Source organism: Cydia strobilella, chromosome 6, assembly GCF_947568885.1.
Source record: "Cydia strobilella chromosome 6, ilCydStro3.1, whole genome shotgun sequence".
NCBI classification, from domain to species: Eukaryota; Metazoa; Arthropoda; class Insecta; order Lepidoptera; family Tortricidae; genus Cydia; species Cydia strobilella.
The window spans coordinates 3302176-3330087 of NC_086046.1; the positions used below are offsets into that span (position 1 = coordinate 3302176).

General features: G+C 37.4%; 5 protein-coding genes across 6 annotated transcripts in view; 3 read left to right on the forward strand and 2 right to left on the reverse strand.

Moving 5' to 3' along the window:
- Positions 1-2006, forward strand: part of LOC134741963 (hemocytin) — a 91959-nt gene extending 89953 nt beyond the window's left edge. The window contains exon 77 of the mRNA XM_063674862.1: positions 1581-2006. Coding sequence (XP_063530932.1) covers positions 1581-1684 — 104 coding nt within the window. The 3' untranslated portion in view covers positions 1685-2006. The remainder of the gene's footprint in view (positions 1-1580) is intronic.
- Positions 1935-17647, reverse strand: LOC134741949 (uncharacterized protein F54F2.9). The gene is made up of 8 exons (XM_063674843.1): positions 17393-17647; positions 16849-16997; positions 16506-16677; positions 12315-12541; positions 11109-11274; positions 10287-10511; positions 9471-9620; positions 1935-4390 (listed from the first exon to the last, which is right to left on the reverse strand). Exons 1-8 carry the CDS (start codon positions 17522-17524, stop codon positions 4259-4261), a joined length of 1353 nt encoding a protein of 450 aa, XP_063530913.1. The 5' UTR covers positions 17525-17647; the 3' UTR covers positions 1935-4258.
- LOC134741951 (uncharacterized) lies at positions 12879-16007 on the forward strand. 2 transcript variants are annotated; one of them, XM_063674846.1, is made up of 3 exons: positions 12879-13060; positions 13176-13403; positions 14707-16007. In XM_063674846.1, exons 1-3 carry the CDS (start codon positions 13014-13016, stop codon positions 15623-15625), a joined length of 1194 nt encoding a protein of 397 aa, XP_063530916.1. In that variant the 5' UTR covers positions 12879-13013; the 3' UTR covers positions 15626-16007. The 2 variants fall into 2 exon arrangements, with proteins under 2 accessions (XP_063530916.1, XP_063530915.1); XM_063674845.1 differs by having other exon boundaries at positions 12920-13403.
- LOC134741955 (uncharacterized) lies at positions 13431-15992 on the reverse strand. The gene is made up of 2 exons (XM_063674851.1): positions 15662-15992; positions 13431-14323 (listed from the first exon to the last, which is right to left on the reverse strand). The coding sequence occupies exons 1-2, from the start codon at positions 15792-15794 to the stop codon at positions 13512-13514; spliced, it is 945 nt and encodes a 314-aa protein (XP_063530921.1). The 5' UTR covers positions 15795-15992; the 3' UTR covers positions 13431-13511.
- Positions 17648-17927: 280 nt separating the features above from the next.
- On the forward strand, positions 17928-26317 carry LOC134741926 (uncharacterized). Its single transcript, XM_063674794.1, has 5 exons — positions 17928-18015; positions 20039-21605; positions 22755-22823; positions 23249-23336; positions 25397-26317. The coding sequence occupies exons 2-5, from the start codon at positions 20061-20063 to the stop codon at positions 25561-25563; spliced, it is 1869 nt and encodes a 622-aa protein (XP_063530864.1). The 5' UTR covers positions 17928-18015; positions 20039-20060; the 3' UTR covers positions 25564-26317.
- The last annotated feature ends 1595 nt before the right edge of the window (positions 26318-27912 follow it).

A 27912-nucleotide genomic window follows, 5' to 3' on the forward strand; every position in this document is an offset into this window, starting at 1 on the left:
TGGATAGATACTCCAGCGCTCTGCCAACTGAGCCACCAAGACCTCATCCATAGGCCGTGAGTTCAGGTCTCACCCAAGGCAGTAATTTTTCCACTTTTAAATTTATTCTAAGCTTAATAGCTTCGATGGCAGACGTTTCTGCTTGTTAAAAATCAATAAAACATTGTTCTAATATACACTTACACATATAAAAATATCGTAAATAGTGGTATTTTCTATAAAAAGGGACCTTATTATCGATGGCGCTTACGCCATTATAAACGGTGCTCCGATATAAATACAATGCCGCGCAACGCTGTGCGGCGTAAGCGCCATCGACAATAAGGTCCCTTTTCATAGAAAATGCCCCATATACTATCTACTATTGAAGAAAGCAGGGGAAGAACGATAAATTATTTTTTTATAGAATTTGTCAACTAGGTATGTTACTACAACTGCTAATGGCGTTATTCATAAACGCGTTACTGGTCTGAATTAGCTATGAATCGTTTGTCTTTATCTGTCATTTTGACTTATGTATTTGTAAGAAAGGGATAAAACATAATTTAACCAAATTAGGCCCGTAAAGTTTTATGAATAAGGGGGTTAATGTTGCGCTTTCAAGTATGGAAACAGAGTAGAGTCTTGGCACCTTGAAATCACTAAGGTCTATCTTAGAGGTATTAATAGGGAATATTACGCGAAACTCTGCGTAGGTGGCGCCACTACCACAATCTGAGGGTCTATCGCGAGGCAAGAAAATCGAGATTTCGTTATCTAACATCTCTGTCACTCTTGCATATTCGAGCGAAAAGGGGCGGATAGCGAGGTTTCGGATTCGCGTTTCCCGGTAGGTCCTTGTAAACAAACCGCCTTGATGCGTCAATGTCATATTTTAGTAATTTGAAAACTTGTGAAAAACCTGTTAAAGGTACAGTATGTATAAGTTACTCTATGGTTTACTAAAAAGGCTAGAGCTGCACTCTGGTGACAAAACATTGCAGTAATATCCCCTGTTCACGTAATGACAGTAATATTATCATTCAAATATTCTGTCGCACAGTGGCAGCTCGTTAAGCTAATTCAGGCATCGTCTCGAGAGAAATTCGTTAGGTGCTGACATTATAGAAGGTAGAGGTAAGGAAATGAATCTTCATGTATCAAAAAGTGACCGTAAAAAACAGTAAATAGGCGGCGCCACCATACACTGAAGTACCTAGACCATACACCTAGTATTGTATATAGATGTGCACCCTTGCGACCGTGAGGGACAGAGCATACGCAATGCGACAAAATTAAAAACACCTTTTAACATTCCTGACAACATACCAGAAACAACCTACGTAATTTGGTCGGGTTATTTGCTGCCCCTCCCCCATTTCATCTCTACATTATTATACCTCTATGGTTCATGTCATAGTCTCCTATATATTACCATACTCTTTGGTCTCAGAGCCTACCTAGCGCCACCGGAGAAATTAGGAATTATTATTTAAAGCTGAAAGCGATCACTTTTGCAACAATCTGCCATAAGAGATACCATCCATAGCTGACATGATCCCTGACCCGTTGTAAAGTGTAAGCAATGTGTATTATTCCAGGGTATGGAGTCAAAAACGGAGTTAAAACGACGCAAAATCGCGATGAGTACGACTACGATATCCCAGAGATCTACGCGAGAATGGCGCCCGAGTCTCGCAGATAGATACCACGCCGAGAATCAGAGAATCACACTAGAATGAGGGCTATCGTTTTTTTTGCTCACCAGTTGGCGCCTCTGTTGATGGTGGTCCAAAATACTAAAGAACAGCTGTCAGTCATTGAAGTGACAAGTGACATTTCGAACTGCGAAGACCACCATCCACACTAGCGCCCCTAGAGGCGAATTCATACGCGTTAGCCCTCATTCCCTGCCAGCCGAGAATTATCAGGGAATGAGAAATGATAAACAAAGGTTTAATAACAATTTATATTTAAGTGACAGATATTGATCACATGTATTTTTGTAAATAAAACATTTAATTTTATATTAATTGGTTTCAATAACATTAACAGGAAGAACGTTTTAGATTTATTTATTTGGCTGAAGTCTCAAACCTGCCATTTTTGATCAAATGGGTACTTATTGTCGGTTGTCAATAAGGCGCTATTTCCATACAGCTTCAATTTGAAATCAACCTTATTGACAAGCGACAATGTGGTACCTTTTGGTTGAAAATGTCAGTAGGTAGGCAAACTATAATTATAATCTAAAGTAAAATATAGGCCATGACCTAAATACTCGTATGATGAATATTTTATTATAGAAAAATTTACACACTTGATATGACATAATAAGAATATTGTAGCAAAGAAACAAAAATTAGATTTTTTTCCAAGAATTAATCCCCAGCAAGCTAGAAATCGTGTTAAATACCTTCATTCGGTGCTACATACTAATGAGTTTGCGCAATGCCCTGGGATTGCGCAAACTATGATTACAAGTATGATATTTGAGATAAAAATTATCTTATATCCTGTCTCGGGACTTGTCACATTTACTTCCTAAAGAAATGTTCTCATAGATCTTCAAGAGCGGGAGGCAGTTTATATAACTTTCTCACTCTGGCACATGGTTGCTTTCCTCTCGTGCAGAACCCCTGACGAGCGTTCGCGTTTGCGTTATGTCTATTTTTGTATGGGATTTTGAACAGCGCGCCAAGCGGGGCGTTTTGGAAACTCAAAATCCCATACAACGCAAACGCGTACTTACGTCACGTAACGCTATCGAATGAAATTTACACTAGAGGTACTGCCGGGCTAGCACACGCTTGGCGCGAGAGTATCTCGCCGCGACATAGATCACCCGTCCCCATTTAATTCATACAGTTAGTAAAAGACGGGTAGTCTATCTCGCGGCGAGATACTATCACTAACTAATGACTAACACAAAGCCGCAAGTTTAACAATTTAACAAGGAAACTTAGAGAAAATCAGCAATGCTGGAATATTAAAACAAGATTTAGTTTACGTGGTCGTCCGTACGTATTTTAAATAAGTAGGAGGCAGCCGGTTTTTGTCGGCATTAGTAAAATAACAAACAACTAAAGTTCATAGTCAAATTAATTGATATATGTCAAACTGTAAAAAAATTAAAAGTATACAGACTTCGATACAGTATTATTTACAAGATCGGCTGGGCTAGCACATGATTGGCGCGAGAGTATCTCGCCGCGACATAGACTATCCGTCCCTCTTTAATTCATACAGTTAGTAAAAGACGGGTAGTCTATCTCGCGGCGAGATACTGTCGCGTCAATCATGTGCTCGGCCTACAGGGCTGACGTAAAGTAATCGTCCTTTTTTAAGTGCGATAAAGACGATAGAGTTAGACCAAGATAAGTCTGCAACGATTTTGATAGCACACGCAGTGCAAGTGTTATGTTAAACGTCAAACTTCTATGAAATTATGACTTATAAATATCAAAAGCGGTGCAGACTTATCTTGGCCTAACTTTTACCATGGTTTGTTATTTTAGGTACCTATTCAATAATATGACAAACTAACAAAACCGTATGACTAGGTAATTGACAGGAGAAATGTCATTGACACAAAAATGTCTTTATGATTTACTAACTTTATAATAACCAAAGATAGATATAACTCCGTAATAGATGGATACAGTCTAAGGAAAAAACGTACCTCGAAAATCAAGAAAATTTGATTCTCGTTCAGAGGGCGCTACTAGTTTTGGCCTACAGTCGTATAGATGGCGTTGACGGTTTCGTTTGTTATTTAACAATTTTAACGCATATCAGTGAAAGAACATGGGTCAAAATCATAAAAATAATTAATGCAAATAAAAAAAATCATTTATCTATATTTAAATACATTCTATCGTATTTTTATAAATTTTCATTTTTAGTTTTAAAGTGTGTCGACAGATGGCAGTGAATTTACTGGGGTTACAAAATTTACTATGACAGTAACGCTCTAGTATCAGTTACTCTACGTAATAACTTATATTGAATAAGCAATAAAATAATATTAGATTAATAATATTACAAGATGCAATACGTTTAGAAAATGTTGTGTGCAGATGGCTCATTATTCAAATAAGTTACGTGGTTTTGTTTTATGTATAACATTCTTGTAAGTACCTAAAATAACAGATGCTTACATTGGCAATTAACAATTCAACAAACTATTATTTCTATCCTATAATTGGAGTAAAATCCTGCCGCTTCATAATGACACTTAAGTCAATGGTAAAGAGATCAATTTCCAAAAGCTAATTCGTTACGACTCCTCGTTCTGCCCGTCTGTGTCGCTCTGTTCTCCGTTCTCCTCTCTTAGTCTATCTTCTTCTTCTTTCTGTTTCTGCTTTCTTAGCGTTTCTGATAGATATTTACACCTCTGCATACATTCCTCCTGAAAATAAGATAAAACATAATGAATGAATGCAGTAGTTATAGTGATAAAAACCGGCCAAGTGCGAGTCGGACTGGCGCACGAAGGGTTCCGTACCATTACGGAAAAAAACAGCAAAAAAATCAGGTTTGTTATATGGGAGCCCCATTTAAATATTTATATTATTCTGTTTTTAGTATTTGTTGTTATAGCGGCAACAGAAATACATCATCTGTGAAAATTTCAACAGTCTAGCTATCACGGTTCATGAGATACAGCCTGGTGACAGACGGACAGCGGAGTCTTAGTAATAGGGTCCCGTTTTTACCCTTTGGGTACGGAACCCTAAAAAGTATCCTGATGTCCTTTCCTAAAACTCAAATTATCTCCATACCAAATTACATCTAAATCGGTTTAGCAGTTTAAAGGTGACGAGGTAACAGATAGACTTAATTTCGCATTTGTAATACATATTAGGGGATACTTAGGAATTATTTACCCTAAATCAGTCTTACTTGCTATATCCTCTACCCGCCCTCGCCCAGACATCAAAACATGGCAAGACGAATACATCTTCCTCGCGTTATCCCGGCAATTTTGCCACGGCTCATGGAAGCCTGGGGTCAGCTTGACAACTAATCCCAAGAATTGGCGTAGGCACTAGTTTTTACGAAAGCGACTGCCATCTGACCTTCCAACCCAGATTATACCCAAATATATATTATTATTATACCCGAATATATTCAGATACTTGCAACAGACATTTTTAGGGTTCCGTACCCAAAGGGTAAAAACGGGACCCTATTACTAAGACTCCACTGTCCGTCTGTCTGTCACCGGGCTGTATCTCATAAACCGTGATAACTAGACAGTTGAAATTTTCACAGATGATGTATTTCTGTTGCCGCTATAACAACAAATACTAAAAAGTACGGAACCCTTGGTGGGCGAGTCCGACTCGCACTTGTCCGGTTTTTTATTTTCATGTATTCGTACCAAAGATAGATATAACTCCGTAATAGATGGATCTAAGGAATAAGGATCTAATCTAAGGAGAAAACGTGCCTCGAAAATCACGAAAATTTGATTCTCGATCAGATGGCACCACTAGTTTTGGCCTACTCTCGTATAGAGGGCGTTGACGGTTTTGTTTGTTATATATAAATTTTTTTTTTTTTTCAGTGAAAGAACATGGGTCAAATCATATAAAAATAATTAATGCAAATCAAAAAATAATTTATCCATATTTAAATACATTTTAACGTATTTTTATAAATCTTCATTTTTAGTTTTAAAGTATGTCGATAGATGGCAGTGAATTTAATGAAAATGAAAATGAAATGAAAAAATGTTTATTGGTTCCTTACAAGTAGTTTACAGCATGGGATGGGATCTTCTTTTAAGCATTAGATATGCTTGTGACAGAAAACCCCGCTCTTCCGAAATCGCTAGTGTATAAACCATTATGTTTGTGTCTTTTTGTAATTTTATGTCTGTGATAATTGACAGTATACCGTTCTATCTTATTATATCCTCTTTGATTCGTACGAATAGTAGACAATACATTAGTTTTTATCGCATACGAAACGAACGCAGTCATATAACACGAACCCGAACCAAATAATTAAAAAAACAAGAAAATATTAACTCTTTATACATCATCCAACTGTGTTACTACGTCAAGATTGACTCGTTCTATATAGAATCTCACTGAAGATACCTTAATACGAGGTGTCCTAGGGTCAATTTTCATAGACAACAACAAATTTTAATTTCTCATGCTCTGAATGAGGGTCATTGTTGTTCTTTAGAACAACAACTTTTAAGTTGTGCAGAAAATGATACGTTTCTGCACTAGAGCATTTTCCGTTACAAGTACGATTTTTTAAATTTATTTTACGATAAACAATTGAAATTTGGGTTTAAAGCATCATTCGCATTTGGAAACATGTCGCGCAAGTGCATAAAAAAACCCGTGTGTCTAAACCGTAAAATTATTTTAATGTTACATAATATTTAGTCAGTTGGTGTGCAGTCACGCCGAACGCTTTAGATAGGTACACTTTCATTTCTGTTTGTAAACTATTTCGTGGCTCAATTGATTGAGTAATGAAAGAGGATAGTAGTTGTACAACGAGAGCAAATAACACAAATTTGACCAACTTTCCGGTTGCAGATTGAGCTAAAATTTGGTATACCTTTGCAAGTAAAGGTGATCTGGTGCTGATGATGAGACTATATTGATGTTTGGCTTATTAGATTTCGTCGTGATGGACAACTATAAGTCGTCCATCACGACGAAACCTGCAAAATATAGCAATTTGAAACTTTAATAATGACAAAAACGTGTTAAAACGAAACGGAACTGACCGGAACGGAACGGAACTGTGTCGAAACGTCGGTAAATAAAGGTAACAAAATAAATTCGCGATAGACCCGATTTTAAATATGATTTAAAACGTGTTAAAAGATTAAGTGAATGCAATAATTTATTTTCCAAAACACCTTGAGTACTTATCTCCTTTAAAACTGAAATACTAGTTAATTTGAAATGAGAGTATTTGCGGTAGAAACCCTAGTGCCGTGGAGCTGCGACGCCCTTGACCTTTTTCACGAATTAAAAAAAAAAACTACTGGAGACCTCGGGTGACCCTAGGGCTGGCTCATTCCTTGGGCAAAGAATAGGCATAGCCATCCAGCGGGGTAATGTAGCCAGCCTCATGGGCACCCTTCCGCAGGGGACAGACTTGGGGGACCTTTCATAGGTGGGTATTTATCTATATTACTTTAATTTTTAAGTAGTTTTATTTTAATATTAGTTTAGTTTTAATTCGTAGTGATATAATTTTATTTACTGCCTAAAGTTTCCGAATATAAATGAGAGTTACATTGTGCGAAAACATTATCGAAAACCGGCTCCTAGTTTGAACAAGTGTGACTATAAATTGCTAATTGTCGTCACTAACAATCGAATTGTTACCAATACGTGACGTTATAACTTTGTTAAATATTCACGTTTGATCGTAACTATAGTTTACTAAAGATTGCATAATTTTTACAGGAATTTCAACTGTATATCTCACACATAAGTCTCGGATTTAAATTTCCTGAAGATATTGTTTACGTCGCTTTGGTATTTACGTAACGATTTGTCTGAAGAAAATGAATGAGACTTACAACTGATGTTTTATAATTAGACTATTGAAAATATATGAAGATGAAGGCGTTATTGTTGGATATCTGGCAATATAATATAGGTATAGGTAAATACCAAATGACAATGCCAAAAGGGTGCTAAATATTGGCCAATGGGCTAAATTAAGGCGGATGGCAATGGACTGGGTCCATATCAAGGAATATTTGAAACGCACAAATGACACCTATTGACGTTATATTATCAACTAATCCGCAAATAACAGGCTTGGACTACTTAAACATACGGTAATCGTGTCGTGCAAAGTGCATGTCCTGGGCATCACAAAGTCTGTTATATATGTCAAATCCTGAGTCAGAAATGAAAGTCTAGTATATTACGAGTAGCATGATAGACTATAATATCTTCAATTATAATCTATATGTCGCAGCCGGTTTACTGATGTATTGCCAGAAATCGTTTCCCAAAGTATTACTTCCCAAACTATTTTACGCAAATTATCATTTGGCAAAAAAACATTTCGCAAATTTTCATAATCCAACCTAACCTAACCCAACCTAGTACGTCATTTTCATTTCGCAAGTATGGGGTTGGGAAATGAAATGGTTGCGAAGTAAAAAACTTGCTAAAATTTCATTTGGGAAATGAAACTGATGCCATAAGTTTGTTGGGAAGTGAAATTTGGCGAAAAATATTTTGGCTAAACGGCGGTATCCCATCGGAGCCGGTAACTCTACAAAGGCATCAGGGGACCAGGCATCGGCTCCATGGTGGGCGGAAACAGTGGGCATATCAATATCACGCACACAAGTCCAATACAATGTTAATACAATAAACCCACTGACCCTAGTAACTACGTATAGATTCCGAATGACACTAAATCACGCTGACAATTAAGTTCCAAATCACAAAGAAATCACACCAAGTCAATCAAAGCTTTTACACCACGAAGTTATCAAGAAACGGAAACGAATCCGTGGGTTAAGTGGTACAAGTATGTAGGTACTTAAAGCACACGATTACGGGACGGCGCGCGTCCCAACTCAACCATGGCCCAAATCTTAATGCTCGCTTGGCATTCAAAGCTAAGCTCAGAACAAAGAACTAATATCAAATTTCATTCACATACCAGACCCACGGCTACGTTCGGCAGTGTTTACAATAACCGCCCCGCTTCAAGGAACAACGACGTACTCTGTGACAATCACGCATCACGCCTAATACTGTTAATGTAAACATGTGACTAGGAATGCGGGCCACCTTCCCGGGCTCCGGCCATTATAAGACAGGTGCCTTGCGCCGACATATATATATTTCGCTTCAGGAGACCTTATAATTTATATTTATTTGTAATTTTATGTGCCCACGTTTTGGCGTGTTCAAGCTCTAAAAATCACTGAATCGAGTAATATTATCGATAATAAAACCTTGCCTTATCCGATAAGAGTTAACTTAGTATGGTAATCAGTAAAGTGATTACAGAGTTTCGCGTATAAAGATTTAGCCTATTGTTGTTAATATTACGCACGCTAAATTAGTAGTAGCACTTTATCATGCGTAGAATTAACAGTAATATTTCTAACTGGCATTTGATATGTCTTATTACACACACTCACACGCTTATTACTGAAGTACATGTCACATAGCCCCCGCGGCCTGACTACGCAGATTTTATTTTTTATTCATTTATTTTTCAAAGGCACATGATCAATTTCAAAATTACTCGCCAAACTGTTTATGCAGTTTGTTGGCAAGAAAACGCTCTTTTTTACAATTTTATGCACCTACTTAAGTTGCTATCTTACTATGCTTACCCTAAGTTTGACATTAAAGTTAGTCTTAGAAAAAAATATACCTATATAATAAAGTATGTCGGATTCTACATCCGATATCGGATCGGAAAATGTGAAAACGCTCTAACGCCTCGCATTTAAAAGGAACTCTTACCTTGGTCTTGTCGGGCACGGCGGCCGCGATCTTCTGCCAGCGGTCGCCGGCGCCGCCTTTAGGATGCCTGGCCAGCGCCGCCTCCAGCGCCTTCTGCTGCTGCTGCGACCAGTTGCCACTGCACACTTCTTCCGCTTTACGTGTCTTCACCTACGAACAAACACAAGTTGTTATACCTTGACTTACGAACTAACAAATTAACTTACGAAATGTTTTTTTTTTATGTGATAGCAAACGAGCAGACGAGCCGCCTGATGAGAAGCAGTCATCGTCGCCCATGGACATAAGCAACATCACAGGAGCCACTTAAGCATTGCCGACCCTTGAGAACCCTAAATACCCGCTTCTTGAAGAATCCCATGTCGTAGCGCAAAGGAAATACCTCAGGAGGCAACTCATTCCACATTCTGCACGTTCTGGGAAGAAACGAGCGAGATGCCCGCTTATTCTTGGTGTGCCATGTGTAAACTAAACTGTTTTTACATGACGATCTTAGGTTTAGTAAATAATTAGACCTAAACAAGCGGCTTTTATTCCGAATTTAGTACTCACTACGTCGATTTCAATCAAAATAGTGCTAAACCCGTACACTGTAGACTTACGATCAACGAAGGAAGTTAGCGTTTAAAAAAAACTTTAGAAGTCTAACCCGAAGAAGGCCTGTTAATAATATAAATGCAGTTGCAAAGCAAAAGGTTGGTTAAATCTCACAAACATCTGGAAGATTTCCAAAGAAACAGTGATTCCATTTTGAAAAGTTCTTCAAAGCTTTACAAAGTGAAAGATTTCGCAATTTTCCACGTTCACATGATTTACCTTCTTGGGCACTTCGACCGGCGGCGGCTCCGGCTCTTGGCCCGGTATCTTGTAGCAGTTGTCCTTGAGCTTGGCCGCCATGTGCGTGACCTCGGACACGGAGCGGCACATGGCGTCCGCGATGCGCTCCCAGCGCTCAGCGGAACCTCCGGGGTGCTTCTTCACTAGACGGATTAGCTCGGCTAGGTCGTCGTCTGTCCAGAGACCGCCGGTTATCACTGGCGCCTGGCCAAAAAAAACAGACTAATAAGTATAAAGGGCATCCTAAATACAATGTTTGTTTGCTGTTCCTGCAGGTATCATTTTATTTATTTATTTATTTTAAACTTTATTGCACAATTAAAACACGTACAAATAGCGGACTTAATGCCTCAAGGCATTCTCTACCAGTCAACCATAGGGCAAAACAGAAATTCTCGAATGTGGGTGCAGTGTGAAAAATAATTATAATAATTTTTCACAAACATTTTCATTTTATTATTTCTTACAAATAATTGCATAATTACGTGAAGTAATTATTAGTCGTTCGTTATCGCTCTCGGTGCAAAAATGCCCATAATGCTCACGGCATTACCCCGCTGGATGGCTATGGACAGCTTCTGCACCAGGAACGATTCGGAGCGGCGGTCTTCTCCCTTTTGTCTAATTCGACGGCCTATGTCACGCACAAATTGCTTCGCGTCAGCACCCCAGCAGCCCGCCGTTTCCACCGCAAAAGGGACGAAAATATACCCCGAGCCGATAATTTTTTTATGTTTTTTTTTTATTTGCTAATCTAGTCAACCGAAGTTTTTAATTTAGCTTAGGTAGTAAGCTACTAACCGGTTTGACGGGTACCGGCACAGGGGTATCATCTTCAGCCGACACGGGGTCTAAAAGACATTCCCGTTCTGCGGGCACGAAGCCGCGCCGTTTGCGCGCGCCCTTAGCTTTGGCCTCCTCCATGGCGGCCGCTTCGCGTTCCGCACGCGCTTTTTCTTCTACTTCCCTGTTTAACAAAATCCAGATTTAGAAAGTAGGACAAGGTTGGAAAAAAAGTAAATATAAAGCCTGGGGAAAAACTACGAGAGCCCATTTTTTCCAAATTAATATTTATGGTGATTCTTTAAAGCTCTCGGGAAATACGCTTGCTTATAGGAAAACATTTTTATTTTAATTAGGCATTTTGCAATGCACTTACTACCGCCGGTTGAAAAAGCTGTGACCCTTAATTTTTTTTTTTTTTTCAAAACAGTACCAAAAAATCACTTACAATTTACATCAATAAAATTACACATTTCGTTACATATTGAATGACAATTGCTAAAAGATTAGAAACTTTATGTAGAAGTCACCGGTTTGTAATATTAATTTCCTAACTGCTATTTGTTACTGATTGGCGTAACAAACTGTCTAGTTAAGGCTTATGTAAGCCTTCGTCGTCTATAAAAAGTAAAATGACGATCGTTTCCTCAATACAAGGATGATAACTTGATAAGTATTTGATTCATACGTCTTTTTCTGCCTTTTAGCTTCTTCCTCCCGTTCCTTCATCTGTCTTCTCAACTCCATGATCCCTCGCGGTATACCAACTATGCTCCACCACCACCACACTAGCCTCGGTAGTTGGAAGGGCAGGGTGTCTTATATCTTAAATATAAGATTGATAAATATTTAATGCTTACCTATTCTTCTGCCTCTTAACTTCCTCCTCCCGTTCCTTCATCTGTCTTCTCACGCTTCATCTGTCAACTCCATGATCCCTCGCCCTGTACCAACTATGCTCTACTATACCAGCGTCGGTATTTGGAAGGGCAGCGTGTCCTTGATGCTGGGTTTGGTAACATTTTACCTTACCCAGTGACTTACTGTCGCACACTGCACAGTGTTGCTCCATGGTTGCTCAACAAAAGTTGCAATCATTGCACCTAAACGACAGTTGTGTCTTCAATACAAGATTGATAAAAATAGTGTATTCCCAAGTGACCGTCTGTATACCTACATAAGCCGGCGAGAAATGGAAATACATCATAAAAATTTAATTCATACCTCTTTTTCTGCCTCTTAGCTTCCTCCTCCTGTTCCTTCATCTGCCTCCTAAGTTCCATGATTCCTCGTGGTATACCCAATATGCTCCACCATATCAGCCTCGGTATCTGGAAGGGCAGGGTGTCCTTGATGCTGGGTTTGGGCAGTTGTTCCAGGATCTCGGCCAGTCCAGTGTCGAAACCGGACTTCTTTGAGTGCCTCTTGCCTCTGCTGTTTAAGATTTGCTCCTGGAGACAAAATTATCACCCTTGATACATAAAATTAATTACTTGGAATTCATCAAATAGATATTTTTAAGAGATCATTTTTGTTAAAAAAAAAACAAAAAAAAAGTATTTCTGTGATGTACACCAGAAATTACATTTTAGTTGGGACTACCCACTTACCCAGTAAGTATTATGATAACATCCCATCAAAAACATTACATGTAAAAAGATGCAAGTCTCGCAACGCAGTTCTTCTACTACAAAAAAGTTTTAAGATGTAATGTGAAACCAAGTTGGTTATTTTAAATAGTCAGTGCCAAGGGGTGTTAAAAGGCTGCGTTTCGACCAGAGATGTGCGAGGTAGCTAAGCGGCGCGAGGCTGTGTAACGAGGAGGTGTAACGGTGTGAGTGTTTCCATCAAAGATGTGCGAGGCGGCTGAGCGGCGCGAGGCTGTGTAACGAGGAGGTGACAGAGGCTACGAGCGGTGCGAGGATGTGTTGGCCGACGGACACGAGCGTAGTCACTGGACAGTCTCAGAGGTAGATAGATGTGTAGCATGGATCAGCGGAGAAAAATACTTTTATATTTATCAATTTGCGATGAAGAAATGGAGGCAGAGAATACAGAATTTATTTCTACTCTTTTGACACACAGAAGACGTCACAGATTTTGGATACGAAACCATATAAAATTTCATCGACAACATGGAGAATTTTTTACTTTTTTCGCCACGGCTGATGATGAAACATTCGAAAATTCTTATCGGGTGTCTAGAAATACCTTTGAAATATTATTCAATTTAATTGAGAATATTATCAAGAAGAATGACACCCACTTCAGAGACTGTATATCAGCTAAGGAAAGGATAGCAATATGTTTGAAGTAAGTAAAAACGTTTTATTTTTAAATTCGTTTGTTTTTATTAAATCGTAGTAATTAGTACAAAAAATAATCATTTATTATAATAGAAGATGTAATCAATTATATTCTTCACGGGAAATGGTTTTTTTCTGATCCCAGTGGTGTTGGTTTTGGCAGCATGCTAGTAGCTTCAGATTCCGACGGTGTTTCCATCTGGCCTACCACGTTATTAGTCAATTCAGATTCCAGTTGTAACGACGGTGTTTCCATCCGGCCTATCATGTTATTTGTATCGCTACCAGAGCAAGTAGAATAACCACCATTATAACCACCATTTGGATTATACCATGACATTACGTAAGATTCCTCAGTTTCGGATATAATATTAAAAAGTTTCCTTTTTAAAGGAACTTGTAGATAATCAGGTAGTTTTTTATATGTTTTTGCCATTGAAAGAAAGAACAAATCAATATCATCGTGATCCGTTGGTTTTAAGAATTCTTTTAATTCTTGTCTTTCTTTTCGAAAATTTTCCTGATTTTCTAGATGTCTATTCAATATGCATGATAAATCATCTTCTTTTTTCTTCTTTGATGAGGATGAAACATCGGACGTTGACGCTATTTTAGTTCGCAGACTTAAATCATCGTTGCTTTTATTGGAATTTTGAGACGCTATTTCACTTCGCAGACTTAAATCATCGTTGCTTTTATTGGAAGTTTGAGAACTTGAATCATCTGTTTTTTGTGATAGAATAGTATTCTCCAAACTTGAGTCCCTCTCTCTATTTGACATGTACGGCAAAAGGTATTCCATGATCTTTTGATACTTCCATTCACGTATTTTTCGTGGAGACTGTCCGCTTTTTTTTGTTTTCTGCCTCTTAAGGGCGTCGCGATGGCTGTCCCGTAGCTGTTTCCAACGAGATTTTGCGCTTTGAACTGAAACAACAAAACGTATGATTGGTAATCAATACGTGTATTGACTTGTTATAAACACATATTTTATCATTATCACCAGAAATCGGATAAAATTGCGACATTGCTATCAATAATATGGACATAAGTCCAAATATGAATAAATTAATTAATCGATCAATCAAAATTTAAAAAAAACTGCAACAGATTATAATAAATACTAACACAAGTAGCTTTATTACCCTCGACTTGAAAATTAATTAAAACAGGTTTTTTTAAATTATGATTGAATGATTAATTTATTTATTCAAATTTGGAGTCATGTCCATATTATTGATAGCAATGTCGCAATTTTATCGGAACCCTGATTATCACCTATATTTTTAACACGTTCGTTTTTTTTTCAGGTATTTATCAACGGGTCTGTCATTTCATAGATTGGCAGAAAATTTTAGAATTGGAGTCTCAACTGTGTCGAGGATTGTAGTCGAAGTTTGTGATGCCCTTTGGCTGGTACTACAACCTCTTGTCATACCAAAACCCACTGAAGATGATTGGAAACGAATTGCAAAAGAGTTTGGAGAGCTATGGCAGTTTAAAAACTGTTTGGGAGCTCTAGATGGTAAACATGTTTATGTCAAGTGTCCTGCAAATTCTGGATCATGTTTTTTTAATTATAAACATCGATTTTCTATAGTGTTAATGTGCTTAGCTGATGCAAAAAGAAAGATTATAATGGTTGATGTAGGATCCCAGGGAAGATTCAGTGATGCTGGAATTTTCGATGATAGTGTTTTCGGAAGATTGTTAAGAGAGAAACAATTAAATATTCCGCAACCTGAACCCTTATATGAAGGAGGAGAACCAGTACCGTTTGTGTTTGTTGGAGATGAGGCTTTCCCTTTATTGGAAAATTTTATGCGCCCATACCCGCGGGTTCAGTTAAATGAACAAAAACGTATATTTAACTATAGACTGTCGAGGGCACGTCGCATTGTGGAAACCACTTTTGGAGTATTGGCTCGAAAATGGTATGTTTACCGTAAAGACTTTGAATGCAACGTAAAAACAGTAGACAAAGTCGTAAAAGCCACTTGTGTGTTGCATAATTTTTTAATAGAAAGACAGCCCGATTATTTCTCTACCATCGAAACAACAATTCCAACGGGTACTCTTAGACCCATTACTGACAATCCAATCATCGTTGAGACAAGTGATGGTAATCAAGTTAGAGAAAAATACTGTTCCTATTTTAATAATGAAGGAAAAGTGTCGTGGCAAGATACTCGTATTTCGTCACGAATTCATCCGGCACGTGTACAATAAGATATTCTTTGAAAAAAAAACAGTTTTTCTACTTACCGTCTTTAAACTTTATTTGTTCCACAATTTCACCCCATGCAGCATCCTTTGTTTCGTTACATTTGTAATATTTTGAAGAAATGTCCCATAAACATGGATAATTTTTAACCGCTTCAATTAATTTCTCGTCCATAACTACGCTGATTACGCACACCGATCGATGATGGAAACCGGGAGCCAACTGAACTCAGCGGCCAGTATCGCGTGCGCTCCGCTCTCGCCTCACCGCACCCCGCTCGCCCGGAATCCTCGCTACGCATCCTCGCACCGCTTAGCTACCTCGCACGACGCCGCCTCGCAACACATTCCTCGCACACATCTTTCCCTTCGTTTGTATGTACAAAAACCTCGCTTCTCTGAGCTGTTTCCACCAGAGCTAAGCTAAGCGAGGATAGGTAAATGAAGCGTTTCTATTGGTTAATGACAAACACATCCCTCGCAACGCATCCTCGCACATCTCTGGTCGAAACGCAGCCTAAAACCGTAACAATATTAGTTTTAATCGAATTTAAACTATCGTGAGACATATTAACTTAACTAACTTAGCGGTTACACTTATGTCGCGCGAGTGACTAAAAGCACGTGAGTGTAACCGCTAAGTTAGTTAAATATTAGTTTTTTTATACTTATAAAGGAAAATCGAGTTTTTTTTTCTAAAAATTAAATTTCCTTTTGGGTCGTTTAATCGTCATAGTGTCGTACAACTAAATTGTATTCAGTTACTAAAAATAAACAAATATAAAACTGATTCCTGTTCATTCTGTTCAAAAGACCGAACTAGTTTTTTGACCGACCGACTTTGAACCCCAAGAGCATAGTTATGTATAAGTTACTGACGACTTACCGCTGTGAATCTTTTCTCAGCATAAGCTGCCCATCCAACAGCGTACTGCCCAAAGGTTATGATGACAAATAAGATAAATGAGCCCTCGGCCAGACCCATCTTACGGACGTGACGGTAATAGTATATTGCTGAACGCCAGTTAGGCAGACCATTCTTGAGCACCTCGTTATACCTGAAAGGAAAGTTAGATTCAGACACAGATTCAAAGTTGTAAATAATAACATGAGTGTGTGTTTTGGTTTTTTTACCAATAAATATAATACGGAACGGAAACTATGTAACTACTCTGTCTTTTGCAAGGATAATTTAAATTTTTGTCCAAGACAACTACTGTCATACATACTTTTCTCTCTTTCCAGGGTCCTTGAGTATGTTGTGTACGGACACCAGGTTCCTGAACTGGACATCTGCGTCCGGAGCATCATTCTTGTCTGGGTGTAGTTTGAGTGTCAACTTTTTGAACGCTGACTTGATTTCTGACGGTGTAGCTTCCTGCAGCAAAATTAAATTCAATTTCAATATTCTTATTGCACATGTTTATTGTCAGAAAAGTGAAAGATGAAAGACCTCACGGCCCCACCAACTAGATGGTCCGGCCAAGTTAAAAAGGCCATGGTATTATGAATAAGCTATGGGTAAGGTACAGAGCCACTAGTTACAATAATTATATATATTGGAAACAACTGAAATTTCACAGCTCAGGATAAATATATGTGATGATCGACAAATAAATACTTACTGGGATTCGAACATCAACACAGCATAGTAATAAGTATAGCAATTTAATTGTGAATAAATTGATGATAAATATCTCATATAGCTACACATATTTTTTTTTTTGCTGTGTGTGAACACAACATTGATAAGGTTTCCGCCGACAACATTACCTGTGTAACTCCGAGCAACTCGTAGAAATTCTGATTCACTTCTTCGACCACGTCAAACACTTCCAAATCGCCATCATCCCAGGCCGCGGCGCCCAGAGCCAGCGACAATAACAGGAACGCACACAGCCGCATCACGCACGAATATAATTAACAAAGAATTAATTTATAGAATTTGCATTATTGTAGAAAAAAAAGTTTGTTAAAAAATTTACATTTCGCCAGCCCTGCTGTGCTGCCTCTGGTTGTGCTTTGAGTTTGAGATGTGATGTGATGATGACTGGAGAAGTGAAGTGTTGCCTGTGATACCGATAACAAATAAAAAGAGCGTAAAAAAACATATTTTATTATTTTATGAGATAGGTATGAAGTAAACAATATTACTTAGGTCTCATTATAAAATAAGAAATGAAACGAAAAGAAATAAGAGAAGCTATTGTATTAAATTTATAAATTATAAATCACTAAAATTCTTGAATCTTTTTTGTTGGGGTATCACTTGACTAACATGAAGTTAGCAAAGAATAAAATGACAATTTTATTGTTTACTGTCTAATGTCATGTCAGTGATGTCAAATTGTACTTGTTAGTTGTTAATATTGTGGTTTTTTAGTGAATTTGTGCACGTAAGTAGTTTATTTATAAGCCAAAACATTCATGGTATACATTTGAGTTCTAATTTACAACTCAATTCGTAAGATGGGGCGAATGGAAAACATGGGGTACATTGAATCGGAGAATGGGGTTAATAGAGATTGTCGTTATTATAGGTGTGCCTAAGTAATATAGAATGCTATCGCGATATCATTCTTTATAAGCATATTACTTGATGTTACGATTGTTTTATAGTTAAGTTTGAAAGCAGACATTTCAATTTTTATGACAAAATCAATATGTACTTACCTACACGGTACACCCAGCCGCAAAAGTGCAAAAGCGCAATTTAGCAGCTCGCTGTACAGGTCTTTTATCACTTGATCATCGTTTGCGAGTTCCTTTTCTTCATCCTAGATGTCGCTTTTTATGGGGGGCCATCAAGTCACCGTCTGGCGGATATAAAATTGTATACCATTTTATTAGGCAGGGCAGGCGTCCGATTTTTAGGGTTCCGTACCAAAAAGGTACAATAGGAGCCGTTTGGAACGACTCCGTCCGTCCATCCATCGGTCACATCGCTAAATATCTCGATAGGGGTAGACTGGGGACAATTGAAACAATTTATGTTTGATGGCCTGTAACTGGCCTGAGGACGATTGAAACGCCCTAATATTTTCGGCAAAATGAATGTTTAATTATTATTTCTAATCTATTTTTAATAACGTTCACTGTATTCCACGAGATCAATCAGAGTTCGCAAACATATTAATAAAAAAAAAAAACAATTTATCGACATCTGAAAATTTTGATCAATGAATGTGAACGAAAATAAAATCGTGAGACTTCTTAACTTATTTAATGCGATTACCTTATACATATAACTTAATCAAATCAAACTAGTTTTAATGCAATAATATGATATACGAATAATATGATATGCGAATTTTAACAGAAATGCATACTTGTGTTTCATACTAAAGCTAGTTTCAATTATAGCAATGTTTCAACCATAACTAAAACATATACTATACTATAGGATACAAATACTACCATACATTCAGCCGGTTATATGTGGGGACGATTTGAAATGCTCCCCGCGTTTCAATCGTTTTAAGTGCGTTGTTTCTACCGTCCCCACATCGCAAGTTTTCACATAATTCCCATCCAAGACACCAAACTAATTCAAGTAATCAAAATACATAAGTAAAAAATAAATAAACGAAAAAGTTTGCGAACACAGGTACTTGACTTTATACCGCGAAATTTTTGAACGAATCCTCTACACTCGCGTTGCTCGCGTGCTCGAGCGCTATTGGTATTGGTTTTGGTCCAGGATTGAAGAATAACCTACCGCATAGACTGAGTACTGCGTCACATGCATAGGTGTTGTAGTTTTCAAGAAATTTGGCTCGTTTCAATCATAACGTGTTTCAATTGTCGCCGTTCTACCCTACTTAAGCTATCGATACGAAATTCAGAACAGTCATGAACAACGCTAACCCAGACATATTGAACGGGTTCATTTTTTATTTAATTTTTAGTAACTATGGAAAATTTTCAAAATTTCAAAGTCTAGTTACTAAAGCAGAGACGCTTTTCAGATAGATTTTTGTACATTCACCCGCCTGTTGCTGTCTATTGCACTCGCATAATTAGGTATATTGCTGTCCCGCCCCATAATGCCGGTTGTCAATGTCACTGTGTGAGTTGGCTGTATATGTGTACGCGTGCAATAGAGATAGGAACAGGCGGGTCAGTGTACGAAAATCTATTTGGAAATCGTCTCTTATTTGGTCCGTACCCCGTACCCAAAGAGTAAAAACGGGACCCTATTACTACGACTCCGCTGTCCGTCTGTCTGTCTGTCTGTCCTTTGTTGTCGTCTGTTGCCGCTATAACCACAAATACTAAAAAGTACGGAACCGTCGGTGGGCGAGTCCGACTCGCTCTTGTCCGGTTTTTCTAGAGTCCGGTCATATTACTTTTTAAATAGTTACAGCCCCACCCGTGTGTTAATCCCCATTATTTTATTACCCTGTTTTTGCTTTGCAGATTCACACTATTAAATCCAACTATGGTGCGTAATTATAAACCAAAGCCTGGGTCCAGGCAATATAGAAAATATGACCCAGAAATAATGAAGAAGGCATATAAAGAGTTTCTTAATGGTGAAGGCTCGTTGTGTAGTATTGCAAGGAAATATAACATAACCAAGTCATGTCTATATGGCCGCATCCATTATAATAGAACTAATGAAACTGGAGGACGAAAAGCTTTTACTTTAGAGAGAGAAGAACATATTATAAAATACATACACGCTTGCGCACCGTGGCAATACCATCTGCAGTTTTGGGATTTAAGATTGCTTATAAAATTTTATCTGGACAGACGTCCGGTGATTGCTAAACGGAAATTAGAGAATAATTTACCAGGACAAGAACTCGTGACGAAATTGATAAAAAGACAAGAAGACACCATATCACAGAAAGTCATTCAAAAGATTAACGATAACGGCGCAGTCACAGCCGAAGCTGTTCTCAGTTATTTTCATGAACTGAAAATGTTGATCAATGATCTGGATCCGCAAAATATCGTTTGCTATAATGATATTTTTATTATCGATGAAGTTGAAGATAATAAAATAAAAGAAAGTGAAAATTTCAAAGTAAACAATATGCTTGTAATGCTGGCAGCTTCAGCCGCAGGAGAGGTCTTAGATCCTCTCATTTCGTATAAAGAGAAACCTTGTTATGAGAAAACTCCAAGAAGGTCTATAATGTCCAAGCATTTACATGAAGAACGAAAACGGCTGAATACAAGTATTTTCGAAGATTGGTTCAAATCTATCATTGTCCCTTACTATGAAGGAAAATCAGGAAAAAAGTGCTTAATAGGCGGTTTCTTTTCGTCGCGTATTACTAAAGATATACTTGAAATGTGCAAAGAACACGATATACATTTTGTATTTTTGCCAGATAACTCTAGTAACTTGACGCAACCTCTCTACAACCTATCGCAACTGATTCAAAAGACATGGAGTGGTATACTTCCTCAGGTAAAAATAGACAGCAGTCAATACACAATCCCGAAACAAAGTTTTTTTGAAATGACACAAAATATCATTGCTAATGCAACTGATACAGTTTTAGAAGGTTTTGAAAAAACTGGAATAAAGCCATTCAATCCGGAAGAAGTATTAAAACAATTGCCTGGATATAATGAAACAATTGAAGATGTGGTTGAAGACTTTGAAAAGCGTGAAGCGGAAGCGCAAGAAATAGCAATTCAAGTGAAAACAGAAATAGAATATAGTGACCAATATAGTGACGATGACTACGACGACGACATTTCAAGTAATTACATAGGGAAAAATAACGCTAAAGAAGAAAAGCAAAACACTGACAGCTTATCCGAAACTAAACAGCATGATGATGACATGCCTGAAGATAAAATTAATTTAAAACTATCACCTGTAGATTTTCAAGAGGATATGGCATGTGAAGATTATACGCCAAAAAATATGATGGTGAACATAGACTATGTTCCAAGGTCATCCAGAGGCCGTAAACTAAAACTGAAAAGAAAAGAAGATTTATATTCAGATTCGGATTACGAACCGGTAAGTTAAAAATACAAGTTAAGTAACCTAAAGCCCGGTTCAGATTTTATCAATTCGTTACGGTTTTGATCTTATTTTGATACGACCTTGACAATCGCTTACGCTGAGTGGTACAACCCGGTGAACCGGTTAGAAAATGTTTACCCCGATCCTTACGAGCGAGCTAAACTCCGCCTCCCATAGAGATAACCAATTACGATGCATTTACGATTCCTTATCTTAATAATCAAAAGGGTAAAAGCAGGTAATGAGACAAACAATAGGTAGCAAGGACAGTTTGTTATTTGTTGTTGTTGCTAAGCTTCGCCTCGCCATAAAGATAACCAATTAGGATGTATTTTGGATGCCTTATCTTAATTTGCAAATGCCGGCCGTCACAGAGACAATGGACGGCAATAAACTTTACCTGAGCTAACCTTTTTTTTCAACACCCACATTTTTAAGTGCCATGCTATTAGTTATCACTTTTATGATATCGCCTGACCGTCTGCAAGACGTTTAAACGATTTTTGCCCTTAAGGTGGTTCACCGGGAATGTCCTCGATTGTACATGTATCGAACGACATGTAATATGAATTATTATGAATATACAAATATGAAATATGAATATGAAATATACATTCGAAATGAAGTGGAGTGCGTAACATGCGCGCCAATTAAAACCAGTTAAAAAGCATAACAAATTGTTTAATTAGAATCAACCTCGTCGAGGATAACTACTGACTATGTGACGTTTTCAAGCAAAAGGTACCACTTTGTCGCTTACCATAAGGACGAAATTTGCTTGTGTCTTTATACGAATGACTCGTCCGAATGTCCTTATGGCAAGTGACAATTTGGTACCTTTTACTTGAGAATTACACATTTACGAACTATTATGATATTTTCTGATTGGATAAACAAATTGAAAAACACATTTTCTATATATATTATGTAGATGTCTTTAATCGCTCTAATCTTATTTATATTGTTTGCCTTCATGGGCTTCATGTGAGTACGGTTGTAAATATTCGTCCGTATTGGATTAACACACTGTACGAATATATTTCAATTTTAATATAAATGTTTCATCCATATTAATATAAATAAATACGCGAACATAAATAGCGTAGTGAACTGGTGTCATTATACCTTATCATTCATTTACAGACAGACAAACCCGCTCCAAAAAAACGCGCGGTCAACAAACAACAATCGACAGGGAGAAGGAACACCAAAGTGAGTTTTTCACTACAATATTTCTATGTAATTACATAAAAAAAATATACGTCCTGCGTAAGTTTGCTCTTAATAGGGAATATTACGCGAAACTCTACGTAGGTGGCGCCACTACTACAATCTGAGGGTCTATTGCGAAACAAGAAAATTGAAATTTCGTTATCTAACATCTCTGTCACTCTTGCCAATTCGAGCGATAAAGAGGCAGATGGCGAAATTTCGGATTCGCGTTTCCCGGCAGGTCCTCTGTAAACAAACCGCCTTGATGCATCAATGTCATATTTTATTCTCTGAAAACTTGTCAAAAACCTGTTAAAGATACAGTATGTATAAGTTACTCTATGGTTTACTAAAAGGCTAGTGCTTCACTCTGGTTGCAGAACATTGCAGTAATATCCCCTATTATTGTTTTATTTTATCCGCAGGTTTCTACCGACGGTACAGAGGTGGATCCACTATCGAGCGGTCAGAGTGGCACCTACTTGCAAGTTAATGAAAATCAACTTGAAAATGGTAGGTAATAATTAAATCGTTATAAACACGGAAGCCTATTCAACGTGTAATGTAAACATTAATCTCATTGACTTTTTTACATTCCGCTCGCACTTTTATATATGATATTGGTGCGAGCGAGAAACCCAAATAAAATAAATTTAATAAATTTGTCATGTTGTTCAAATAGGCCTTCGTTCCACAATATTATAAAAAAAAACATTTGATAGTGGTTTATTTCCGATAGTCGATTAACCCCTAAATGCATGATTTTTTCTTTTTGAGTTTTGAATGATTCACGGTTAGTTTCACTAGATTTATATTGACCGGGATATAGACCGTGATTACCTTTTGTATTATTTGTGAGCTCCCGATATTCCGACGCAGTTACATGCATCATGTTCACGGGTGACTGAAGATAGCGGGTGGGTGTCAAAGTTGTGTAGACAGCGCTCTGTCTACCCTCATTCTTGCGCGTCGGCTGCGTTCACTTTCAACGTTACCAACGGTCGCATTCACACTTGTTGGTCCGGTCGCGTTCACACTCGTTGGTCTGTCCAAACACACTACACTCACGGTGTCACTACGCGTGTTTGATTCGGATATCACTGGTTTTTTACACAAACAAATCACAGGATTCCACACATTTGACAGTTTAAACCCATCTTCACGATTGAAATTTTTGTATTTGTGAATTTCAACGGCTTCTCTTACCAATCTTGGTATATAGTGGCGTTCTGTCGAAATGACCTTGGGACTATGCAACTCGATCCAGTGATTTGTACCCGACTCAAGGAGATGCTGGGCAATAGCTGACTTGCGAACGTCATTGTTCTTGACCGCAGCAATGTGTTCTTTAATTCTGCAGGCAATAGTGCGTTTGGTCTGCCCAATGTACGAACTACCACAGCTGCACTCAACTTTGTATACACCAGGTTTTTCCAGGGGAAAATTGTCTTTAGGCGACCGCAGAAATTGTGAAATTTTCCTGTGCGGGGTGAAGATAGTTTTTACAGAGTAGTTATTTAGTATTTTTGATATCTTGTCTGTCGCACCCTTGCCGTACGGCATAAACGCTGGCTGTCTCTCAACGCGATGAGTGAGGCGCTTGGTTTTTGTGTCCCGCTTGTCAATGTTAACTCTGTAGCCATTCATCCTCAGGACACTCTGAACATGGTTCAGCTCCTGGTTTAGATGTAGCGAGTCACACAGAGCGTGTGCTCGATTAGTCAGTGATGCCACAACCGAGTTTAACTGTCTAGGATGATGTTTTTTTCTTTTTGCCTGAAATTAGTATATGTTACATAATTATTTACTGATTCTGAAAAAAAACATCGATTTTCACTGTGATGTGTTAGAATTTACATAGGGTAAATCATAATTTATGCAAATATACAATTATTGGTAATATGTAAAATCTTACTACCGTTGGAAATTTACACTGTTTGTCGATCTATAATAAAGATTTTAAATATAAAATAATTGCAAACCACGAAAAAAAAATCCGCCTAAATTACATACTAAAAATCATCACCTTTTCCAAATTTTCCGCCATTTTGTCTTAAAACAAATGTATTGTTAAATACTGCGCAAATTTGAATTAAACATCGAAAAGTGTATTAATTTACGATCAAAATATTTATACAGGAATCGTAACGTTTAATAAACTGTTTCCTTGCTTGTTTTTTTTTTCGTCTTTGGCGGCCAAAGAGTTAATATTTTACATTAATGTATGTCAGATTCATAAATTGCATGTTGTTGTTGGTATTATTACCAACATTAAATAAAAATATAACATTTAAAACTTTCGCGTTTTGAACACATATTAATCACATTTAAAATCGGGTCTATTGCGAATTTATTTTGTTACCTTTATTTACCGACGTTTCGACACAGGTTTTACTGGTCGTGGTCGCGATGATGTCCCAGCAAAATGTCAACCTCATGTCAATGTCAGTGAAACCTGTGTCGAAACGTCGGTAAATAAAGGTAACAAAATAAATTCGCGATAGACCCGATTTTAAATGTGATTAATATGTATAAAATAAAAATACACCTAAATATGTTACTTATATATGCAGGTACTTCGGTCTCGCAAACACAGCTGCTAGAAGCGATCCTATCAACTGTAACTCGTCAAGAGAAGCTGCAAGAACGCGCCACGATAGCCATAGAAACGCAGGCTTCAGCGCTGTCCAAAATCTCTATGTTATTGGAGCGATTGGCGAATAGTAACTTTAAGCCCTGAATATAATTTAGTTAATACCTCAGTGCCACTTGCACCATCCCACTTACCCGGGATTAGCCCGTTAAACCGTTAACACATACAGTGGGATGGTGCAAGTGGCGCTAAGTGACGGTAACCGTAAAACGGGGTTACTTTGATTCGTGGGGTAATATTGATCAAAGATTTTAATGTTATAAAGTGCTGGTTTCTGGTTTATTACTACATAATAATACTTTCAACTGTATCTAATTAATGTGTGATGCCTCTCGCTCTTATATATGTGTATCATCATCATCTTCCTCGCGTTATCCCGGCTTTTTTGCCACGGCTCGTTGCAGCCTGGGGTCCGCTTGACAACTAATCTCAAGAATTGGCGTTTGTTTAAATAAATAAATGTCAGCGACATTTTGAATTACAAATTCTGTCTTGTTTCCATATATTTTATTTATCACAGGTATACATAAGGGTAAAAACTGTAGCGTAAACGTATAATAAATTAATAAAAATGATGGATGTATCGCCATTGAAAAGATGTGAGAGTCATTGAACTACAAAAAAAAGTAAGAAGGTAATTATTTTGATTGTAAAAATAGAAGTCAATGTTTAAAAAGATATGTATAAAATCTTCAATTTTATCATATTGCTCTCCGTGCTGTATAAAAAGAGTAGGTATATGTATAAATGTATATGTAGTGTATGTGTGTAAAAGGTTTCTATTTTCTACCTATCTTATCTAAGGTCGCGTGTTTGATGACTTCTTTAATAAAAGGTTAATTCAAAGAAAGATCTTTTTTATTTCATATTAACAGTGCTACACCCTTGCAGGGTGACTATGTACCAAATATATATGTAACACCTTTAATAACCATGGTTTTTGCATGAAATAAATGATAAAAAAACAAATTCACTACCAACGCGGGCTACGCGCTACAAGCGTATCCGATGTCCAGGGAAATACAGAAGATGATGGCAGTGAATGTGATAAAAAATTAAGATACGAACCCAGTAACCCCAAAATCAAGTCACCCCGTTTTTGACAATTTGAAAATATAGTAAAAGAGTGTAAAACGTTGTCTTAAAAGTCCTGTCAAAAATACTGTCGCTCAGTCCTGCTAATTAATGCGCTAATAAGCTGCTAGTTCTAGGACAGAGGTTTGCTAAAAGTAGCCCATTGCTCTTTTACGGTAAGTATGTAGTTAATAAACTTGTTGTATATTGCTTTAGAATAGTTATTTGTTATACAAGGGTGCAAAGTTGTATTTTACCCGCGAGTGTTTCAACACACGAGAAGTAAATTACATTTGCGCCCGTGTGTAACACAAAACTTTTCACCTCACTATAGCGAGGAAAGTGCAACATCCACAGGCGTTAGGTCACCGTCATCACTGGAATCACTCATTTCTTTACGATATTATAACAGAAAACTCTGGAAGTTGTGTATTTTTACGCGAGTCGGTGAGAAAAGGTTTTAAGTAAAAAAATTGTTGACAATGTTGACATTTCTGATGTATAAAATGTCAACGATACGTTTTGAAATTGCATCGACTCAACTTGTGAGTTCAGAATTATATTTAACATCATTATAAAAAAACAAACGTACAACAAATTATTAATAGTTATCATAAAATTCATAAACAATTAAATCATTTCGCATTATCCAGACTTTCATCATTAAAAAATTCATCCATTGAATAGTAACATTTTTCTAATAACATTTCCTTTAACTGTTTCTTAAATAATTTATCGCTAACTTCTAGATTCAGAAAACCAAGAACTTTGTTCATTACACGCACACATCGACAGTAAGGGCCGTTTCTTACCATAGCTAATTTGGAGGGTGGCAATAATAGTTGGGGAACGACAGGTTTGCGATTTGGTCTTGACAGTTTTTTTATCTATTCCCATTTATGCAATTACTTTAAACTATGGTAAATATTTAGCAATATAAAATAAAAAATAAAATAAATAAAATATAATATTGAACTAACAAAAGTTTTAATAGAGGCTAAATAGTTATTTGTGCAACAAGAGAGGAAAGTTGGTTTTTCTTGCGAGTGTTTATTTTGAGTCCCGAGAAAGCGAAAGATTCTATAATTGAATCACGAGCGAAGCGAGTGATTCTAAGGTAGAATCTTGAGCGTAGCGAGGGACTCAAAAACACGAGATGTAAAATAACTTTGCTCTCGTGTTGCACACATAATTTTTCACCTCAGTAGTGAGAACATATTAAAGGTTAAAATGTATTTTGAATTACACAGAATAAACAGAAAAAAAAGTATTATAATATGTACGATACGATACGAGACCGGACCGGACCGGACCGTTCCGTACCGTACCGTAAGTATGAAGTTCATGGCCTTCACTAAATTA